Source organism: Protopterus annectens, chromosome 11.part0 (genome assembly GCF_019279795.1).
Source record: "Protopterus annectens isolate FY-2018-M chromosome 11.part0, PAN1.0, whole genome shotgun sequence".
Classification (NCBI taxonomy): Eukaryota; Metazoa; Chordata; order Ceratodontiformes; family Protopteridae; genus Protopterus; species Protopterus annectens.
The window spans coordinates 680910004-680933937 of NC_056745.1; the positions used below are offsets into that span (position 1 = coordinate 680910004).

The 23934-nt window shown below is 40.7% G+C and overlaps 1 protein-coding gene across 1 annotated transcript in view; it reads left to right on the forward strand.

Annotated features, from left to right (window-relative positions):
* POLR3B (RNA polymerase III subunit B) overlaps window positions 1-23934 on the forward strand; it is a gene marked incomplete in the record, with an annotated part of 1742661 nt that overhangs the window by 219324 nt on the left and 1499403 nt on the right. The window contains 1 exon segment of the mRNA XM_044088141.1: window positions 5990-6098. Within this exon segment, the coding sequence (XP_043944076.1) occupies window positions 5990-6098 (109 nt within the window).

The following is a 23934-nucleotide window of genomic DNA, read 5'->3' on the forward strand; positions in this document are numbered from 1 at the left end:
AGACATTGTATCCTTATCTGTATGGATACTTTGGGTTGCATCGCTGCATGTTCTGATTAATTTGGAGTCAAATGGTATGATTTCTTCATGGAAATGGAAATGCCTTAGCTGTTGATAAATATATCCAGGTTGCCAGTTTCCAGGCCCCCAGCAAGGGGCATCTGTTCTTGGGAAATGTTTTTCTCACTATCCCACTAGCTACCTTTTGACCCTTTTTTCCCCTCCAACTTGAGAGCCAGCCTGTTCCTTTCCCCATCCAGTGCAAATGGCTTACAGCATCCAGTTTGTTTGTGAATTGAGTGAGATCTTGCCAGCCCTTTCATTTCCCCTACAAAAAGAGTCCATATCTAGTAGGCCTTCATTCACATGACTGGTGCTTGATGCTACCTAGAGCCCTCATATGCATGCCTCTGCACATCCTGGGGATGGTCTTTCTGTATGTGTGGCATGAGCCATACTTGCCAAATAGCCGTTTCTAACAGTCACTCAGCACACCTTTTGGAGCCAGGGATGCATTGGGTCATTACGCACCCCCTCATAATCACCATACTGTGGAAATTTTGACAGGATGTGCAAAATATTTTGCAAGAATCGCTGTAAGCCTCTCTAGGATTGTAAATTCCATAGAGGGTTTCTCCACCTGTGAAATACACTATTTTCTTGAACTGGGCTGTAGTTAGCTTTCAATTAATGAATGACTGAAGGAAAGAAGGGCAAGATAAATTTTGAGAGGTGAGCAACTTTTTGAACAAAAAGGGATGTGAAGAATTATTTATTCTTAGGTATGTAAAGAATTGAAGATTTTCTTTAGTTAATACAGACAAGGCATTCACTATTATTTCAGGATAGAACAATGGACCAGTGTGCTGAACATTCTGAGGAACAGTTTTTGTAGTATTGGAAGGGCATTAAAAGTGTTTTGTTGTGTATTAGGGAAATGGCGGAAGAGATGGAGAGTAGAAGGAAAGAAGTTTTAATGTAGATTGACAAAGCTTTTGATTCAGTGCTGTGTTATGGTTTGATAGAAATTGTAAGGGAAACTGAAATACCTTGAGTATTTAGGGACTTTACAAAGAAAATTCATAATGTGTATACTGTAAGACCTTAAATGAATGGTGTTTTAGGAAAAGGCTGTTTAATAAAGAATGTAAACACCTTTTCTTGAATGAATGAAGTACCTAAGGAAATTAAAATTTGCGGAAGTCGTACGATGTAAAGGTGAGACACCTAGATTTGTGATTTATTCAGATAGAGGCCTTTTTCTAGAAGTCCGGGGAAATGTATAAGGTTTTGAAGAAGATAAGGTGAAATAGTATATAATTATTCATATGGAGGCGTGCCTTCAATATCACATTATCCCACGAGGTTTAAGAGTAAGATGCATGCCAACTTATGAAAATATGTATCCTGAATTGCTTGCCAAATGGGAAAGGATTAATATAGGAACTAGTTTCAGTTAGATGAAAGTTTTGATAGAATTGTTTAAACCTCAGGAGGTTGAAGCAGCAACCCTAATAGAACAAAAACAGAATGAACTGGAACAAATGACATTATCTAATAATTTGATGAAGCTAGGGGCACTGCAGGACAGGCTTGATGCTCATGATACCAAGTTAAAAGGAGTGAGAAGTAGCAAATTATCCAGGGATTTTAATGATTTTAGGAAGGGTCACCTATTTGAATGGCTGAAAGACAAGAAAATGACCGTACAGACCAGGACTAATATAAACAATGGAATAGTGGCAAGCCATGAAAAGGAGGAGACAGTCGCTAGGAAACCAATGAGAATTGTAGTTGAAGCAGAAGTGCATACTACACCCAGGCAAAAACAGAGAGGTTTCAAGAACACGTGAAGCTGTGATACATGCTTTGGAGACTGTTAGCTGGGTAATCAATACTGAGAGCATAGAAGAACTATCTGAGCAGGGTGAAGAAAATATATCCATTTTGAATAATAAGAATTTAGATATACAGAATGCCACTAAAACCCAAAGATGGGGTGGTACATTTACTGCTTTACCAACAGTTTCCTTTTTTGTTGCAGAACAACAACTTGAGGGAAGTATGACCCCAGAGCAGGGAGAAGAAGAAACGGAGATTATAGGAATAAATGATTCCCTTGTATTTAATATATTGAGTATTGTATTAACAAGAGATCAGACTCTACTATTAGAGAAAGGAATGAGTTTTATACCCTCCTTGCGTTCACCAATGAGTGAACTTATCCTAGATCTAAAATATTTTGGGAGAAATGTGACTCAGAGACACAATATAAATTGGCAATATAAACAGTGAGGAATCTCAAACTAGAATTGGATATAAAAAAACAAGTACGTTTGTCCCTGTATGTCATCTGGCTGTAGATGCTTTTGTGCGATTATGTGAAAATGAAGTGGCTGAATATAGACAGCAAAAGGGAAGTAAACATTTCCACAACTTAACTCTAAATGAGAAGAGAGCACTATTTGAACTACAGAATATGAATGACATCATGATTAAACAAGCTGACAAAGGAGGGGCAGTTAGTTGTATGTCGTTCTATGATACCAAGATGAAGGAGATGCTAATGGATATAGCCACCTGCAGGAGGATTGATAAAAGATTTGAACACCATTATACATAGTGTACAAGACATGCTTTATGACAAGCTCATGAATATATCGATAAGCAAAGAGCTGTTTGATTTTTTTGAAGTATGTCATCCTACTGTGTACCTAGCATCAATGGAATGCCTAAGGTGCATAAGAATCTACATGACCCTCCGATACGACCAGTAGTTACAGGAAAAGGATGGGTAACTGAACCCCTTTCTATTTTTGTAGAAGGGGAGTTAAATAAATTGCTACCTCACGCACCTGCAGTGATCAAGGACTCTGCTGAGTTCTTAAGTAGACTTTACAAGAAACTGCAACAGATGAATACTTGTAAGAATTTATTATTGGTAACTATGGATGTGAACAATTTGTTCACGTCCATACCCAATGATTTGGGGATCGAAGCGATCAAAGACTTTGGTGTGAAGCACAAAGCTACCAATGATATCCATTTACTATGTAGTCTCTTGGAATTGGTCTTGTATAACAATGTTTCTGTACGGTAGTACTTACTACTGGCAGAAGTCGGGGGTAGTGATGGGAACTCCATGTGCAAATAGTTATGCTAATCTGGTCCTGGCAAGATGGGAAGAGCTGTCAATTTTGCTATTCGTAATGCCATCAGAAAATTTTGGTCAGTGCTAACATCTGACAACAAAATTAGGGAAATTGTTGGAGATCAACCCAGCTTTTCTTTTAAGAACAGGAAAAACTTAAGAATATTATGTTAAACAGAAACTGAAGCTATTTCTGAAGACAGGAGTTTTCAGATGAACAGGAGAGTTGGTACATTCAGATGTGGAAGTTGCAAGGCATGCTTTCATATAAACATCTCCAATACTTTTACACATCTCCTAACTAAGAGGAACTATTAAGTTTGAAGGATTTGCAAACTGTCAGAGTAAGAACATTATCTATATGGTAACCTGCAGTCCTTGCAAGGCATACTACATAGGGAAAACTAATCAAATGCTCAAGGAACGTATCCTAAAGCACTTATCTGATATAAAAAAGTTACCAGCAATGCACTTTATATGCAAATTAGTATAAATGACAGTCATTCTTTCAAGTTCATGGCACTAACTAGGCTTCATGAAACACCAAGAGGTGGGGATTTAGTAAACAGAAATTGAAGAGATGAAGTGGATAATGAATTTGCAATCAGATCAGTCACCAGGTCTGAATGCATTTGTCCCTTTAAAACCTGCACCTAAAGGGAAAGCTCTTCAGCACTCAAAATGACATAATTAAAAGGGTGTGCATGCTGCTATGGTTACTAAATGCATCTAAGTGAGTGAACATTAGGAAATGAAGGTATTTAAGAGGAAATTTCACTGGCAAACATTTAGGATTTGAAAGAGGTATTGTACCAAAAGCGCTTATCCGGTTTATGAGCCAGTGTGCTTATTTTATTTTATCTTATCGTATATTAAAGTTTTCAAGTTTCAAGTGTTTTTCGGTGTAATTGGTGGCAGAACCATTTGTTTTTGGAATAGTGTATAATTAAGCAGTAATCCGTGACTGTGTGTGGGGGGGGTATATCAGGATTTACCCACATTTGGTGTGGCTTGATCATGAGGGAAAAGACAGTTTTTAAACAAAGCAAACCGTGAGTAAATCCTAATATACTCATGCACATGAGTGGATTATTGCCATTATACAATTACATTATTTAAGAAAGAAATTGCTTACCTTTCTTAATGTATTTGTATAAGAGCATGTGTGTCTTCCACGTTGCCTTCCTTATAGGGATAGACTGTGCATGCATATGGGGCTTACACGCTAGTGATTGTACAGTACATCAGTGCAGGAAATGTGATGGAGAAAACAGAATCTCTATTGCTGTTTATTTAAAAAAAAAAGAAAAAAAAGATTTACGAGGTACAGCACAAACATAAGGAAACTGGTAGTTTGTTTAGTTTTGCAGAATGTACCAGATTTTCTTAGACTGCTCTGTCCCTCAGCATGTGCCAGTAGAAAGTGCGACTGCTCAGTGGTACTTCAGTGGCCAAACTTTTTTTGTTGGTATATGCTCAGTTTACAGTGGGCACTCTGGGATGTCCAATGTGTGCTCATTTTTGAATAGTAATGAGCATTTATTGTTTAATTTAAATTGAATAGGCAGTAATTTTATTTGTAAATATGACTGGATTAGATGAGAGTGTAGAGAGTATTAATGTATTAAGATAATGTGAAAAGATGGAGGAGAGTTGAAATGATGGAGAATGTGGACTTGCATGGGAATTGAAATTAATTTAGTTTTTTTTTTCTTTCAGAGTTTTTGGGAGGGCTTGTTTTCATATCTGGGTATATATTTACTGCCAAAAGTGTTTTTTCAAGATTACTGGCCCTTTGGAGGGTCCCTAATATTAATACAGCAAAAAGGGGGATATTGTATATAAGTCATAAGGAACGCGAGTTAGAAATTTAAGAAGTAGATGGTGTAGTTTATCACCATGGGTGACATTTCTAAGGTTTTGTAACAGAAGGATTGTAATTATAGGTAGATGGGTAAGGGTTCCTTATGGTGTTTAGGATGGTGGGGGAATAGGTGGAAGAGAATGTCTATTTGCAGAAATGTTGGAGGTAATAAAATAGAAAAATGGAAGCTTGGTTATAAACATGGCGAAATTGTTAGAATGTGGAATGATGAGATTTAAGGATTTTTTTGTAGCTAGTATATAGAATATTTTTTCACAGGAAGTTAGCACTTTTTAAACTCGTACCATCCTATGTGACTTTAGTCAAATGATTTTTTTTCAGAGATTGTCTTATAAAAGTACCTGTTAAAGAGAATAAAAAAATGAGTATATGAAAAGAATATGAATATATGCCTCTTGTCTATCTTCGCTTTAGTGTGAGGAAGGAATATCAAACATTCTTATTGTATGTGAGTGGATATACAAAATTTGCATATTGTTAGATGCATATTTGAGGTGGATGGGGAAGAATTATTTTGTACATGTTATGGGGAAGAGAACTGTGAGGGGAAACTACAGCTGAAACTATGTTTTGTATTTAGAAACTAGACAGAGTATACGGAATTGTGCTTTGTAATAAGAAATGGGGATGATGGAAAGGCTGTTAAAGAATGTCATTAAAGGTAGGTTATTTAAGGGGGATGAGTGAATCTGAAAATGTGTTGGCGCTTTGCATGCATCATGTATGTACTGTACATGTGTATGTGCATTCATGCTAATGTGTTGTGTAAGTATTGGACAATTTAAATAATTTTAATAAAATCTCCTGCTCAATTCCCTTAATCTTTTACATCAATTTGTGAAATTTCTTCCTTGTATAATGTTTCTCTTCCCTCCCATGCATACATCATAGACGCAACCTGTATATTATTTAACTCTATATAGGCAGTATAATACTTTCTTGTTGCCTTGCAGCTCCACCCATGAGAAGAAAAGCAGAACAAACCTAATTGTGAAACAAGGAAGGTTTTATTTGAGGCATAACACCTTGTCTGAAGACATTCCAATTGCAGTCATATTTAAGGTAACTCACCTGTTATTAAATATGTACTTAAGGAAACTAGTCTGCCATAATTAAATATTTTAGTGTAAAAGACATTTGCCATTTTTTCAAGTATATGTTGTGTGTGTTGCCATTTAAAATGATGGGCTGTTCTTAATTAACCTAATCTCACTCTATTAGCCATTCAGTACCCCTTCACCAGTGAGCAGCTCTCACTGTAGGTTTTCCATGACCCATTGTTTCTGTTCCCAAAGTCTACATGCCGATATAGATTATGGAACCCCTTTAATGCTATATTTGTAGTTTTACAACTGTTCATATATCGTCTGAATACTGTTAACTGTCATACAGCCTGTTTAAAAGCCACATCCTTGTGTTTACTTCTGCTGAGGCAGACACGTTTAGGAATCTGGAAGATATTTCTTCTGCCTGCTGTGTAAAGACCTGTTTTCTTCTTTTTCCATCCAGGAGTATGCATCTATCAATTTGTCTTGTACATCCACTATAATGTAGGTACAGAGGTAGGGTACTGCTGAGGTCTGTTATACAGATTTGTCCTCCAAACCCCTAAAGTAGCAGCCAATGACAGGCTTTGCTCATTTTTTTTCTCCACAGTCTTTATAATTTTTAGGTGAGGTTTCAGCTACTGCATCACTGAACCAGCCTGTGAAGCCAATATTAACCTTTCTATCCTCCACCTCCTGAGTGATCTGTGTCTTAAGAGAGTAAACTACAGAGCTGCTGAGCTATCTTGGCTGAATGGAAGAGGCAGACAATGGTGATCAGTGGGTGAACTGAGAGATACAAGGCTGGTAAGGTCATTACTTTGACATAGAGCGTTTAAAGGAAAGTAGTTGCCACATAGAGCCCTGGGTGTGTTTTGGTGGGACTGTTTCCACTGCACATGCAGAAACATTCTGGATTTATTGTATTTATTTATTCAAGGCCATTTGCCTGTCTTACACCTAAACAAAATTATAATTGTTTGTTTCTTTATGAATGCTACCTGTTTATTTGTCAGTAATGCAAAGTTTCTTGGTAATTATTCATGTAACTATGTATTGTTGGAGCTTTTCTCCCCGGGCCTCCACTGAAAACGGGCTCCCCGATCCCAGTGGACCTCCCCAGTCATCAAACTGGAATAAATAAGTAAATAAATAAATAATTTTCTTGACTGCCCCTGCTGTTATTTTGTAGCAGGGCTGTCAATGATTCATACAGTTAGTATAATTTTTTTTTCTCTAGATGAAAATTGCTGGTGAAAAAGCTTTCAGTGTTCAATTACAAAAGCTTTGGCATGAATTGTGAATTAGTGATCTACTGTGTCTGCTAGTTTTCTGTGCCAGCAGCAGTTAATGTGATACTGTATTAGTGCAGTGAATGATAAATAAACCCCAACATGCTTTCATATGAAGTTGATTCAACATCTGATATGAGTACTGTGCTCTTTGCAGGTGCTTCTAATTTTATTTTTTTTTTTTTTATGTAAGGGAAATTGGTTAATGGTCTGTGTGTGAGAGTTCTGTAGCAGGATAGTTGAATTGAGTGGTGAGTAATGGAAGTCAGAAGTATGTGAATTTTTTATTTTTTGCATTTTCTTTATTGACATTTAACTGTAGCATACTTACGTTATTCTCAACCCCATAATGAGGTACTTCTATGCAGTTTCATATACACTTTGCTGTATCTTTTTCAGTCTGTCAGCTTTGATGTTCCCAGTACAGTGCGGCTTCTTTCTCAGCTTACTTACATAGCTGTACACTTTCCTGGGTATCTGGTTAAACATGCCTCTGTACCTAGGAAAATGTGTCATTAGGTAATCACATGTACTTGGTGCACAATTCATTTGGGGTGAAAGCTGGTTATGTTGGTCTTCTAATGAAGTTCTACTGACCACCCCATTTTTCAAAGACATATTTTTCTTTACATCCATCACCCTTTCTTTGAATATACAACATCAGTAGCTTTCTCCTTGTTGATTTATTAGTCTGCAGTATGCTCCTTTATTCAAATAAAGCACTCCCTAGATTCGTTATGAAACCCTCAATCATTAAACAGGGTCATAGGTAAGCACAGGGCAGTCAGTGTGCAGATCATCAGTCCTAGTCACAATCCCTATTCGGAGTTCCCTTCAGAGTCAGGCAGAGCAAGTTAAGATTGAGGGAGAATTTGAGGCTGCCCGTACAATAGTCTGCTTACCTTGAATGTGGTAAGGGTGCTGTTCTGACATGTAGTTGAAGTGTTTTCCAGACATGAGAGCTACACTGGAATATGGATCTATCTTGCAAACGTGTCTTATTGGTTGATGAAGTTTCTTTAACTGGGTATCTGAGGTAACATTTATCCTGAGAAGAAATTGGAGGTCAAAGAGGGTTAGATTTTTCATGGCTTGAAAGGTTAGAAAGATCTCCCAGAGGGCTCTGTACAAAAAATAGAGAAAGAGGACTGTTTAGTCTGTCCTGAAAACCAAGATTTGTTGAGGCTCCTGATCTTTTTAGTTATGAACCTGTAAGGTCATTGAAGCTGAATGATATAGTAAGTCAGATGGGATACGAGTAAAAAGCAGTTCAGCTTTGGATCTAGTGGAGATGCCTTTGGAAATTACATGAAATAGCTAGAAGGATTTCCAAATTCCTTCACAGACATGGTCAAATAAGGAATTATCAGCAAGATTACCTAGATTCCTTATGACAGTGTCAGATTAGAGGGGTGTGTCAGCTATATGGTATGTGAAAAAAGAAAATGACCTGTGCTACATTTTTTCATATTTAACTTGAGATCATTGTCCTTTCAGTAACTGGTAATGTAACCAGGGGGGGTACACATTCTTACCCCCTCTGCAGACTAGCCATGGCATTGTGGAACACCGCATTGAGCTACCAAGTGCACCTACAAGCTCAATTCCTGCCAGGAAAATTAAATACACTGGCAGAAGGACTAAGCAGAAACCTCATGGACCCACACAAATGGAAACTGGAACCAAGGATTTTTAACATGTTGACAAGCAAATGGGGGGAGCCCAGATATAGACCTGTTTGCCTCTCCCCAGAACTACCAATTGGACAAATTTTGCACAAGGACTCCCCACAAACAAGCCTGGAAAGTGGATGCTCTGTCCTTCACCTGGAAAAACCTATCAGTCTATGCCTTCCCCCCTCTGCCGCTGCTCTCCAAAAATCAAACAGAACAAACCAAGGATGATTTTGATTGCTCCAGACTGGCCGCGCCAACACTGGTACCCACTCATGCGCAATGTGTCACGGTTATCTCCATGGCACCTGCCTCAGACTCCTTCCCTGCTGTCTCAGCAGGAGAACCAGTTTCTGCACCCTCAGCTTCTAACACTGAACCTTGTAGCTTGGCTAATTTCTTAATCTCTCCTTTACCATCCTTCAGCAAACCTGTGATGGACATCATTTTAGAGGTAAGGAGGCCTAGTACTAGAAAATCTTATGCTGAAAACTGGAAAAGATTCTGTGCCTGGAACCAGTCTCAAGGGATGAGCACAGCAGCGCCCAATTTACCTCAGATTTTACAATACTTAACTGAGATGCTTCACAAGGGCCTGTCTTTTTCCTCCATTAAAATCCACGCCTCAGCCATTTCAGCTCATTATAACACAGAACCCTCCCCTCTTTTCTCATCCACTGCTCAAGCAGTTCCTCAGAGGGGCCACAAATTTGAGACCACCCAGGAGAGCTCCAACCCCAGCCTGGTACCTTAACTTTGTCTTGTAGGAACTCACTGTATCTCCTTTCGAGCCAACTGCTACTGCAGACTTAAAATTTCTTTCTTGGAAAACAGCTTTCCTTTTAGCAATCACTTCATCAAGAAGGGTATATGAATTACAGGCCCTTATGGCAGTGGAACCTTTCATCATCTTTCATGCAGACAGGGTGTCCCTCAGAACCAATCCATCCTTCACGCCCAAGGTGGTATCCAGTGTGGCTCTTAATCAGTCCATTCATTTGCCAACCTTCTTTCCCAATCCACAGAATAAAGGGGAACGGATACTGCATTCCTTTGATGTGCACAGACAACTTAGATTCTACATGGACAGGACTAAACCTCAAAGGAAATCTGAACTGGTGGCATTTGCTGCAGGGGCAGAGGGGAAGGCTGTTTCAAAGCAAACCATTTCTAAATGGATAAGCCATTGTATTTATTTCTGCTATAAGCACCATGGAAAACCTATCCCCCAGGGGATCAGACCTCACTCCACCAGGGCTGCATCTACCTCTACAGCCTTTCTCAGAGGCGTCCCTTCCAGAGACATCCTAGAAACTGCTACCTGGAGTTCTGTACATACTTTTGCCAAGCATTATCATTTGCCAATTTTCTTTAAATCCAGAGCTGACTTTGTCACTGCAGTCTTGCAGGGCCTTATAGCTGGCCCTAATGCTACCTAAATTCCTCCTCCCAACCATAGCTTTGGGATTCTATCCAAATGTAATGACTGCAACAGTGAAACACGAAGAACATAGTACATGTGTGTGCACTTACCATAAATGTAGATGTTTGAGTGTATTCACTGTTGAAGTCCTGGTTACCCGCCCTCCAGCCCCCTAACTTCTTTTGGCTATACCTCTACTTTCCTTTACTATGCTTAAAAACCTTTTTGGTGTATTTGCTTTTTTGTTGGAGGTATATCTTTGCACTTTTATATTTAATTGCTTCCCATTAGGGGGGCACCTGACATCTGGGGCAAGAAAAACTGATGTAATGGTTTTGGCTGCATTTTTTATTTTTTGCATTTTCTTTATTGACATTTAACTGTAGCATATTTACGTTATTCTCAACCCCATAATGAGGTACTTCTATGCAGTTTTATATACACTTTGCTGTATCTTTTTCAGTCTGTCAGCTTTGATGTTCCCACTACAGTGTGGCTTCTTTCTCAGCTTACTTACATAGCTGTACACTTTCCTGGGTATCTGGTTAAACATGCCTCTGTACCTAGGAAAATGTGTCATTAGGTAATCACATGTACTTGGTGCACAATTCATTTGGGGTGAAAGCTGGTTATGTTGGTCTTCTAATGAAGTTCTACTGACCACCCCATTTTTCAAAGACATATTTTTTTCTTTTACATCCATCACCCTTTCTTTGAATATACAACATCAGTAGCTTTCTCCTTGTTGATTTATTAGTCTGCAGTATGCTCCTTTATTCAAATAAAGCACTCCCTAGCTTCGTTATGAAACCCTCAATCATTAAACAGGGTCATAGGTAAGCACAGGGCAGTCAGTGTGCAGATCATCAGTCCTAGTCACAATCCCTATTCGGAGTTCCCTTCAGAGTCAGGCAGAGCAAGTTAAGATTGAGGGAGAATTTGAGGCTGCCCGTACAATAGTCTGCTTACCTTGAATTTGGTAAGGGTGCTGTTCTGACATGTAGTTGAAGTGTTTTCCAGACATGAGAGCTACACTGGAATATGGATCTATCTTGCAAATGTGTCTTATTGGTTGATGAAGTTTCTTTAACTGGGTATCTGAGGTAACATTTATCCTGAGAAGAAATTGGAGGTCAAAGAGGGTTAGATTTTTCATGGCTTGAAAGGTTAGAAAGATCTCCCAGAGGGCTCTGTACAAAAAATAGAGAAAGAGGACTGTTTAGTCTGTCCTGAAAACCAAGATTTGTTGAGGCTCCTGATCTTTTTAGTTATGAACCTGTAAGGTCATTGAAGCTGAATGATATAGTAAGTCAGATGGGATACGAGTAAAAAGCAGTTCAGCTTTGGATCTAGTGGAGATGCCTTTGGAAGTTACATGAAATAGCTAGAAGGATTTCCAAATTCCTTCACAGACATGGTCAAATAAGGAATTATCAGCAAGATTACCTAGATTCCTTATGACAGTGTCAGATTAGAGGGGTGTGTCAGCTATATGGTATGTGAAATGACCTGTGCTACATTTTTTCATATTTAACTTGAGATCATTGTCCTTTCAGTAACTGGTAATGTAGGCTAACCAAAGTTGAAGCAATTGAGTCAGTAGAAGCTCAAATAACACCCTCATTACAGTCTTCTGTAGACTTTGATAACCGTAGTCCAGGATTGTTCACATGTAGGTCTGAGAAATAGATGCTAAATAGGGAAGTTTCCAGTACAGAGTAATGCCATTGGTAATGTTTTGCTTTGAAAGGTGACACCTGTTTTGTAAGACAGAGACCGATAACTGTCCACCACAAAACCATAACAACCTGTATTCAGATTTACTTGTTAAATTGCTCTGCAACTTTGTTGAAATCTCCACATAACCTCCCCAAATCAGTCCTTTTTTTATACATGGTCTTTCTGTTTATACATATTCTCCATGTCCAACACTACGTAATGATAATCCAAACCCTGTGCGTTTCCCAAGTTGTGTATTAAATGTTACAATAAAAAAGTTATATTTTCTTGTTTTCAATCTCAGCATCCTTATTGGTACATATGATATAAAAGAACTTGAGCGAGAGGGAGTGCATAAATATTTGGAAATTGCTGAAGGATCAACAATAAAACATGAACAAATGTGAATAAAACTTAAATTAGTCCTGTAAACAGCGTTGAACAAAATTCAAGCTATAAACCAATTTGCTCTTTCTGTCCTAACTTACAGTTTTGGAGTGATTGACTGACCCCAAAAATTGTTGGGTAGATTAGACAGGAAAACAAGAAGGATGCTTCATGCTCATGAAATGATTTATAAATATCAGTGCATACCAAGATTATATACTCCCCATTTCGAAAGAGGCATGGGCCTCCTTGAAATTGATTACACATGTAGATCTGCAGTTATGGGACTGCATATACATATCTGCTGACCTCACAAGACCCAAACATAGTGAAAGTTTTGAAACATGAGGAGAATAAATCTAAGATGACTTCCCTTCTTTTGTCTAGCAGAAGCATATCGGCATCAATCAGGAATGGAAATCAAACCAGAAGTAGATAAAAATCAGGCAGCAACTGAATGTGCCAAAAAACAAAAAGATAAAAATCAGGCAGCAACTGAATGTGCCAAAAAACAAAAAGAATATAAGGTGAAGGATCAGATGAGAAGGTAAGAAATGTGGAAAATGCATAAATATAGTTTCAAGTGTAGAAAACTCCTAGAATAACCTCGTGTTGTTCAGGATCGAATGCAGGATTGGTTAAGGAGAGGCAAATTCAAACCAAAAGATGAAAGGTTAATATTGGTGGCCCAGGATAGTGTATAAGGTACACATTTGTTTACAAAGCACATTGAACATGTGGGAGAAACTAACAAATGTAGGTTTTGTAAAACAGAATTGGAATCAGTTGCACACCTTGTTGCTGTTTGTGACATACTAATGGCAGAAGAAGTGTATAGTGAAAGGCATAATGTGGCAAGACTAGTGCACTGGGGGTTGTGCAAACATTATAATACCGAAGTAGTTGAAAAACACTGGAAATATGAACCACAAAGCATCATAGAAAAAGATAGTCTGCATCACATGGGAAATCCCCCATTATCAACCGTTCAAAATATAGACGCGATAAAACCAGATGTAGTGGTCCATGAAAAGAAGACAAAAGTAACATTGATCATTGAAATTGTTACACTCAGTGACTATAGTGACTTGTGTACAGAGAGAGACAAAGTCATAAAATGTCAGGATTTGCAGGCAGAACCGAGAGCAATGTGAAAGAAAGACACCCAGACAGATGTTCTTCGTGTTTCACTGTTAATCCTTACATTTGGGTTATCTGCTTGCAGGTAGCCCTCAGTCAGCCTGATTAACAAAGTCTTGGGTCCTGCATCGGTTGCTGTCCCTTCTTCCATGACGTCAGGGATATAAAACATGCAGCCGAAGCCATTACATCAATCTTTCTTGCCGTGCGGTGCCCGAAGCAGAAGCAGTTCGCAAGTGCCGGTCGGCCGACTCCTGAAATTTTTGTTTTCGAGTTTTGGAACTGAAGTCTTAAACTAAAGCTAAGTAGCCCATTGAGGAAACTTTTTCTTGCTCCTTACCGATGTCAGTAAAAGTTAATAACTGCATTACTTGTGGAAAGCAAATACCTCATAAAGATTTTCATTCATACTGTATTCCTTGCCTAGGCCCTGACCGCGACGTACCTTGCAGTCGATTTTGTTTAATCAGCGCACTATCCGTCGTCTGTATATTTTTGCCCTAAATATTTTGGTTCTCTGTTTAATTATCCAGAAATGTCATTGGGTTAGCCATCCGACGACCGGGATTCCAAAAAAACACAAAGATATAAAGACAGGTCGCCAAGGTCCAAAACTGCTGATGATACTTCTACTAAGCCAGTCGCCAGCTCACCAGTACTCAGTGCTTTTTCAGCCCCTGATACCTGCTACTTCTGATTCGCAGGCCTCTACTGAGACCCATTCGGAGTCCGGTATGCCGCGAGATGCTTCAACCAGTGAACCAGCGGATGTCTCTACCTTGGGTGGGTCCGGAGCCGCTGTGCAGGCACCAGCTTCTGAGGGTGTATTCAGGCCTACGGACTTGCATATTAACCGACACCTCCTTTACCTAGGCCTAAATCTTGATCCATGCCTAAAACACCAATGCACAGGCCTGTATGCCTAAAGAACAAATAAGAATGGCTGAAGATCTAATAACTCTAATCAGGGGTAGCCAACCCCCCCCCCCAAGAGGCCTAGGACTGAAGTTGATTATGAATCTTCTGATCAGGATTCTGTTTTTTTTTTTTATTCTTCTGATGATCTGGATTTGGCCTTATCTACTTATGAAGATTCTGATGCAGAGGACTCCATTCCCTCTGCTTCCCCTCCTGAGGATTTTTCTTTTGGGGAAACCTTACATACTCTAAGGGAGCATTTCCACTGGGAAAGCCAGGAGTTTTCTGATTCAAAAAAGAGGCTTAGGGATTTCCTTCTCCTACCTCAGCATAGGCCTTTAGCTATTCCTCCTGTACTAGACATTGTTGATGATGCTTTTTGGGAATCTAGTTTGGCCCCTGATTCCCTGCCTCCTGCTCCCAGAAAACCTGACAAATACTACAGGGTCCCAGAGTCCCACAAGTTCCTTTTTAAAAATCATATTGAAGATACAGAGACCATTTCACACGGGCCCAAGGGCATTAAGGCTTCTACTGCTAAAACTCCAACCCCTTCTGATAGAGACTCCAGGGAGCTGGATAGATGGGGTAAGCAGATTTACACTTCTGCAGCCTTGGCCATTAGGGCTTTAAGCTGCCAGTTTCATATGTTAAAGTATTAGCAACATGTTATTGGACTGCTTAAACAGAAAATTATGATGATTCCTGACTGTGTGGAAAATAAAGAATTACAGGATTTAATGCATTCTGCTGAACAAGTTGGAAAACATACTTTGCAATGTGGATTTGATTCATTAGAGGCCTCTTGCAGGGCTGCTGTTACTGGGTCTGTGCTCAGAAGGCATGCTTGGCTTAAGGAGCAGTCTTTGCCTGATCATGTTAAAGCTAAATTGTTGGATGCTCCTTTAAATCAGGACTGCCTGTTTGGCAACAAGGCTGAGGAAGTTCTTAAAAAGATGGAAGATGAAGCTAAATCTATGCAAACTGTTAAAGATTTTTTACAAGTTCAGCCTCCTAGATTTAGTAGGCACTGTCCCTCTAAGAATTGGTCCTTTCCAGCACCTTCCAGGTCTTCTCAAGCCAAACCTAGACACAGCAAAAACCCCAGGTTTCAGTCCCAGGGGACACGCACAACTAAGCAGTGGGAGGGGCCTCCACTTCCAAATCTGGGAATATATAAGACTCCCCCCTATGGTAAACTGTCTCAATGACTTCCTTTTAAAATTTCCAAGCACTTGTCAACTCACTGCCCCTTTTGGGGGAAGATTGCTCTTCATGCAAAGAATTGGGAACTCATTACCCATGACAAATGGGTTTTATATATAGTGTCCCAGGGATACAGATTTCACTTTCACACATTGCCAACACTGAGCGGGTGGCCGGGCCTCCCCCCAAATTAATAAATTTGGGTAGAGGCCCAAAAATAAGTACTTTCTGTCTTAAGCATGGGGGCTATTCAACTGGTACCAGAAGAGGAAAAGGGACAAGGTTTCTACTCAAGACTTTTCCTGGTACCCAGAAAAGACTATTCATGGCGTCCTATCCTCGACCGGTCTACTCTAAACACCTTTTTGGAGATTCCAAAAATTCAAGATGCTGACTCTTCACCGCTTACTTCCTATGCTAGGCAAATATGCCTGGTTGGCAACACTAGATTTAAAAGAAGCATACCTGCACATCCCAATCAGGGAATCTTGCAGAAGATACCTACACTTCAAAGCAGGCTACACACTATCGGTTCTCTGCACTGCCCTTTGGCTTATCTACTGTGCCCAGGGTATTGACAAAGTGCCTAGCTCTGGTTATTGCATTTTGCAGGCAAAGAAATATTCAAATATACCCATACCTGGACGATTGTCTAATTCAGGCAGAAAGCCAGGTCATACTTTTGAATCATCTGGCCTTTGTACAAAGGGTTCTAACTTGTCTGGGGTACACCAGAAACGAAAAGAAATCACACCTGGTACCCTGTCAACAAATTATATTCCTGGAAGCAAGCTTGAATACAACTTCCCAGATGGCTTACCTCACGCCAGAGAAACAGATTCATTTGACAACCTACTTCAAACAAGTGTCCACAAAAAACCCTGCTATATCTGCAAGACAAATACTGCAAGCCTTGGGGTTCATGGCCTCCTGCATTCTTCTAATTCCATATGCAAGACTGCATATGAGGAAACTACAGTGGTATCTAAAAAGCCTATGGTGTCAACATGCTCAAGACCTAAACACAATGATTCCTATCATACCTTGTCTACATCTAGAGTTCCTTTGGTGGGCAAGAGGCCTGCCACCAAAACAAGGGGATACCTTTCACACCACCCCCTGCTGCCCAAACCCTAACAGCAGATGCATCAGACTATGCATGGGGGGCTCACCTGGCAGGGAAGTGCATTCAGGGCAAATGGAACCCAAATCAAATGCACCCGCATATCAACCAAAAAGAAATGTTAGCTGTACAGAATGCTCTGACAGCCTTCAAGGACCACATTCTTCCAGGACAACTAATGGTAAAGACTGACAACACCACTGTTGTGTAGTACATAAACAACCAGGGGGGGGTACACATTCTTACCCCCTCTGCAGACTAGCCATGGCATTGTGGAACACCGCCTTGAGCTACCAAGTGCACCTACAAACTCAATTCCTGCCAGGAAAATTAAATACACTGGCAGAAGGACTAAGCAGAAACCTCATGGACCTACACAAATGGAAACTGGAACCAAGGATTTTTAACATGTTGACAAGCAAATGGGGGGAGCCCAGATATAGACCTGTTTGCCTCTCCCCAGAACTACCAATTGGACAAATTTTGCACAAGGACTCCCCACAAACAAGCCTGGAAAATGGATGCTCTGTCCTTCACCTGGAAAAACCTATCAGTCTATGCCTTCCCCCCTCTGCCGCTGCTCTCCAAAAATCAAACCGAACAAACCAAGGATGATTTTGATTGCTCCAGACTGGCCGCGCCAACACTGGTACCCACTCATGCGCAGTGTGTCACGGTTATCTCCATGGCACCTGCATCAGACTCCTTCCCTGCTGTCTCAGCAGGCGAACCAGTTTCTGCACCCTCAGCTTCTAACACTGAACCTTGTAGCCTGGCTAATTTCTTAATCTCTCCTTTACCATCCTTCAGCAAACCTGTGATGGACATCATTTTTGAGGTAAGGAGGCCTAGTACTAGAAAATCTTATGCTGAAAACTGGAAAAGATTCTGTGCCTGGAACCAGTCTCAAGGGATGAGCACAGCAGCGCCCAATTTACCTCAGATTTTACAATACTTAACTGAGATGCTTCACAAGGGCCTGTCTTTTTCCTCCATTAAAATCCACGCCTCAGCCATTTCAGCTCATTATAACACAGAACCCTCCCCTCTTTTCTCATCCACTGCTCAAGCAGTTCCTCAGAGGGGCCACAAATTTGAGACCACCCAGGAGAGCTCCAACCCCAGCCTGGTACCTTAACTTTGTCTTGTAGGAACTCACTGTATCTCCTTTCGAGCCAACTGCTACTGCAGACTTAAAATTTCTTTCTTGGAAAACAGCTTTCCTTTTAGCAATCACTTCATCAAGAAGGGTATATGAATTACAGGCCCTTATGGCAGTGGAACCTTTCATCATCTTTCATGCAGACAGGGTGTCCCTCAGAACCAATCCATCCTTCACGCCCAAGGTGGTATCCAGTGTGGCTCTTAATCAGTCCATTCATTTGCCAACCTTCTTTCCCAATCCACAGAATAAAGGGGAACGGATACTGCATTCCTTTGATGTGCACAGACAACTTAGATTCTACATGGACAGGACTAAACCTCAAAGGAAATCTGAACTGGTGGCATTTGCTGCAGGGGCAGAGGGGAAGGCTGTTTCAAAGCAAACCATTTCTAAATGGATAAGCCATTGTATTCATTTCTGCTATAAGCACCATGGAAAACCTATCCCCCAGGGGATCAGACCTCACTCCACCAGGGCTGCATCTACCTCTACAGCCTTTCTCAGAGGCGTCCCTACCAGAGACATCCTAGAAACTGCTACCTGGAGTTCTGTACATACTTTTGCCAAGCATTATCATTTGCCAATTTTCTTTAAATCCAGAGCTGACTTTGTCACTGCAGTCTTGCAGGGCCTTATAGCTGGCCCTAATGCTATCTAGATTCCTCCTCCCAACCATAGCTTTGGGATTCTATCCAAATGTAATGACTGCAACAGTGAAACACGAAGAACATAGTACATGTGTGTGCACTTACCATAAATGTAGATGTTTGAGTGTATTCACTGTTGAAGTCCTGGTTACCCTCCCTCCAGCCCCCTAACTTCTTTTGGCTATACCTCTACTTTCCTTTGCTATGCTTAAAAACCTTTTTGGTGTATTTGCTTTTTTGTTGGAGGTATATCTTTGCACTTTTATATTTAATTGCTTCCCATTAGGGGGGCACCTGACATCTGGGGCAAGAAAAACTGATGTAATGGTTTTGGCTGCATGTTTTATACCCCTGATGACCTGACATCATGGAAGAAGGGACAGCAACTGATGCAGGACTCGAGACTTTGTCAATCAGGTCGATTGAGGGCTACCTGCAAGTAGATAACCCAAATGTAATGACTGCAACAGTGAATACATTTGAACATCTACATTTATGGTAAGTGTACACAACTGCACTTTTCAGTAGTAGTAGTAGCAACAATACTTATAAAAAAAGAATCTACAAACATATTTCGATACGTTACCAATACATGCAACTCCATACGAACTGCAGGAGTCATTACTGGGCGCATTGCGGGTGCTGCGAAGTGCACTTCCGGCCGACAGCAAAGATTGAAACAATACTAATTTCATGAACTTTAATCATACTTTGACTTAAGAATAAGGTCCATTCCTGTCACGATAATAGAAACCCAAAAAATTTTGAAAAGTTAAAAAAAAAAAAAAAAATAGTACATAGCATCCAAGTCATACATCACAAAACAATATGTGTGGTGACATTTTATTTTATATCAGTTTGTAGTGTATGTCTGCTTTGACCAAACCTTCACCTTATCCACTTATCAGCCCAATCAACTGAGGATAAGGGCCTATTATAACTTCATTTCAAATATTTCTTAAATGAGCAATGTAGCCATCCTGTCCAGTCAGATAGTGCGTAGTAGGCATGCCTGATATTCGACTTGGAATTGTAGTCGGCCACCATGCAAATTATGTGCTTATCAGGACTAAAAATGCTTCTAGTCATGGTAAACAGCCTTTCATTTAAACTTGCATATTCATGGACAAATCCTCAAAATATTTAACACCAAGTGACTGTCCTACCGCTGCTCTTCATTAAGGATATCAATATCCATCTTTTATTTCTTGCGTTTAGACTCAGTTGAGGCAATTCATTGCTAATTAATGTCAAATAATTTGCTACTTAATTCACCTTGTACTTGTAATATAGTTAACAGCCTCATTGTACAATTTATTTTTATTTATTTAACAGGAAACTCCAACTGGGACAGAGCCCATTTTCAGCGGAGGCCTGGGGAGAAACGCTCCAGATGCATGCCTTCAGAATATGTGAGGAAACCCATGCAAAAGCAGGGAGGACATGCAGACTCCACACGGAAGGCACCCCAGCCAAGAATTGAATCTGAGAACCTCTTGCTGTGAGGTGGCAACATTAACCGCTACACCACTGCTCAGTTATACTTAACATGCTTACAATACTTTTACTGCATACTAGTACTCATTTTTAGCAAGTTGATGTTAGTCATTTTAAAATTAAATTATTCATGTTATTAAATTATACCATGTTCCATGTTACTATTAGTACATGATCATATGAATAGTCCACTGTTTTCTGCAGTATAATTTATAAATGGCTGTAATAACATATGTATATGCTTTACCAGCTTATTTTTATTATGCATTCTCTCTACAGTTCTTTTTCTATTGCATTGTGATTTCTTTTATCCGTTTTATCCCCTGCTGACCATCAGCCTCCTCATATCCGTTTTGGCCCATTCATTCCTCATTCATTGGGGACTGAAGACATATTATGAGGCCATCATAAAGGTAGGTGGACATCAGGGAGGTTGTTTGCAATCCCGAACTCTCTCCATTTGGTGGATGAGAAGGACACAAGGGTGATGCAATGCCTCCCTTCCAGTGGGCACATGTGCACACTTGTGCATTCTCCAGGAAGCCAAGTTCCCAGAGAGGACTACCACTGATGCAGGTTGGCAGAAGCCCAGCACATATTCAGTCTGTCCACTGTATGCCATTCTCTTGTCCTCATCAGGACCAGAGATTGTAGTAGAGTGGACTGGCACTCCCCTGGGAATGGGTCAGGCTCGTCTTATGTTTTTCTCCTCCAGTGCCTGAGCTGTTAATTGAACTCTGATTGGTTGGATATTAGTAAGAACTCCTTCCTTATATGCTGTGGACCCAACACCCATGGATTTTCTTGCAGTTTTATAATTTTCTTGTGGTTAATATTTTATCATATTCTGTACTGCTTATTCAGACCAAAACAATCATCCTGTAATATAATAAATACTGTACCATTTCAATTCAAGCCTATATCAAGTTACCTGTGGTTACTACATCACCATAATTTTTGATTTCTAAACAAGTTGAAAATCTGTTACTCTTTCAAAATAAACAACTTTCATGAAAAGGACAAAAGAAATATAACAACAATTTTCATATCTGTATGATTATAGTATTTCACCATGTTTTGCACTAGATTGTAAAATTGCTCTGTCATATGATTGGTGTTGTGCTATTTCAAGTCAAACCTATATTAGCTTTTAGTACATTTGGTACGTCACTGTATTTTGTAGTTATAAACTCTGTAGCTATCAAGTGCTAGTTAACTAATTGGTTAAAAGTAGTATGTTTTATTTATCTTTTTAAACTTGTTTTGTTTAGCCGTATGGTTAACACTTCAACATAGTCCACATCTAACCTGGCATTTATCAGTGTTACATGGTTAATGTTTACCATTATACTATATCTTAAATAGTCTCAATAAGTAACTTCAGGACCTATTTAATACAGGCCATTGCTCAAACATATTACTTTTAATCTAAGAAATAGGAAAATGATTGTTTTCCAGGTACCTAGGTTAAAGTTCACACTTTCCCAATAGTACTGGGTGAACACGTTTGCAAATTTGAGCATTTGATTGAAAATATCCTTATTGTATATTCAGCAGAATTCAAGTAGATCTATCATATCCTTCAACATGCTGTAGGGATTACTAATAACTTCTGTCCAGTTTTACCCCCAAACCACATATTGTCTTCCCCTCTTCAGTTTCTCCAGCAGTGTCATTGTCAGTCTAGCAGTCCCAGTTTCTTGCTCAACTTGAAAATGTGCTGGCCTCTGTGGTAATTCCTTTCTTTGCCATTTCTTCATTGGGCATTTTTAAAATCAAAACATCACCTGTTGCGAAGACTTTCAGAACATATTGAGATGTCAGTGTGTGGTTTTCCTTTGCTTACACCTTTTTATTCTTCTGCATCTCAGACTGTTGGTTACATTGGAGCTGTCATTCTGAGCATATATAGGTCACAGAGCCATTGAACACTTTGTACAAGATTGCCATAACTGACAAAGTACTTATTGTCATAACATTTTATAAGTTTGGCCGTAGGCTAGAATTCCCATAGTTAATGTTAACTCTGGCTTGGGCAGATGTTTCACCATCACAGCACATCAATAAAAGTCTTGCAGTACCAGTCTATTCCACCATCTTGTGTTGTCTATTTTCTTTACCCATTTTTAATGAAGCAGTATGGCTGCTTAAAATTTTGATCTGAAGTAGTTACTTCATTTGCTCTGCAACCTGTGGGTATCGGATCCGACCTCTGATCCGAGCCGGCAGCTTTCCATGCTACAAGATCCAAGCTCCTAGCTCCTCCCCCCTACCCATAATTCCCTGGTATGTGCTGTATTACCTCAGATCGTTTTTTTGCCGCGGCTGAAGCAGCTACCTTTTGAAGAGCTCCTTGGCTATTGGTGAGATCGAAGCTTTTTTGTGATTTTTTTTGGGATAAAATTTCTTTTATTTTTCTTGTTGAGAGAGTGTGTAGTTCCCTGGTGTAGTTAGAAGATATCTTTTGTTTATTTCTAACTAGTTAATTGTAGTTTCCCATGTATCACCCTCCCCCCTCTTAGTGTTTGGGTGTGTTTTGTGAGAGTGGTGTCATGGCTGAAGGGCCTAAGGCAGTTTTCTCAAAATGTACTGAGTGTGGCCATAAGCTTTCACCGGCGGATGGCCACACTCAGTGCGTTTTATGCTTGGGGGCGGCTCACTTCTCGGCCTGCACAATCTGTACGGCCTTTAACCCTCGAGCTCTCAGGGACAGGAAGAACAAGCTGATCCCGGCGGGCTTGTTGCCTCAGGAATCGGCTTCTTCCTCTCCCTCTCAGGCGCAGGCTGCCTCGGCAGCCCCCCGTGCCTTCTGTGCCCCCGACTCAACCTCCCTCTTTGGTTCTGAGTTCGGGGGACTCTGGTACCTCTTCTTCTAAGGAGAAGAGGCACAAGGACAAGGGACATGGATCTCACAAAAGGTGGGCTGAGACTCAACCCTCAGCCCCGCCGTCTAAGCTGGCTAAGTCTCCCTCGAGGGTCTCTGGATCCTCCCCCTCTCGGCTCCGTTCACCTTGCTTTTCGCCGGAGGAGTATCTGTCTCCCTCGAGGTCGTTGAGGCGGCCCTCCCGGCCCGCCTCGACAACTTCTTCAAGGTCCACCAGAAGCCTCACCGAAGTGGACATGGATCGGATGATGCGCCAATTCATCCAGACCCAGATGCAGATGGGGGTGCTCTTGCCTCCCCCCCCCTCTGGGGGGGAGTGCGGCCCCCATGTTTGCTCCGATCACTCCTTCTCCGACCCGTTTTTGGGTCTGAGTCATCGGATCTGGGCCCTTTCAGAGCCGGAGATTCGTCTGCGCTGATAGCTCCGGTTGCTTCAACACCGACTGTGCCTTTGAGTCTGTCGGATCCAAGCTCTCGGGGCCAAGGGCTGCGCGTCGGATCTGTGGGAGCTGGTGTGTCTTCAGCTCCGTTGGGTTTGGAGCACACCTTTCTCTCTGCTTCGGCTGCATCGGCTCCGACCCCGATCCCTACCTCGGAGCCTGGCAAGAGTAGTTCTCCTTCGGCTTTTGAGGTAGTGGAGAGGGTACTGTCGAGGACCTCCAGGTCCCTGGTTCGGGCTTCGGATCCTCCCGTACCCCCGCTGCATGTGGGTCTATCCTCCATCATCCGACCATCGGGACAGCCTGCTCAAGCCCTCCAGTTGGTTCCGTTGGAGGAA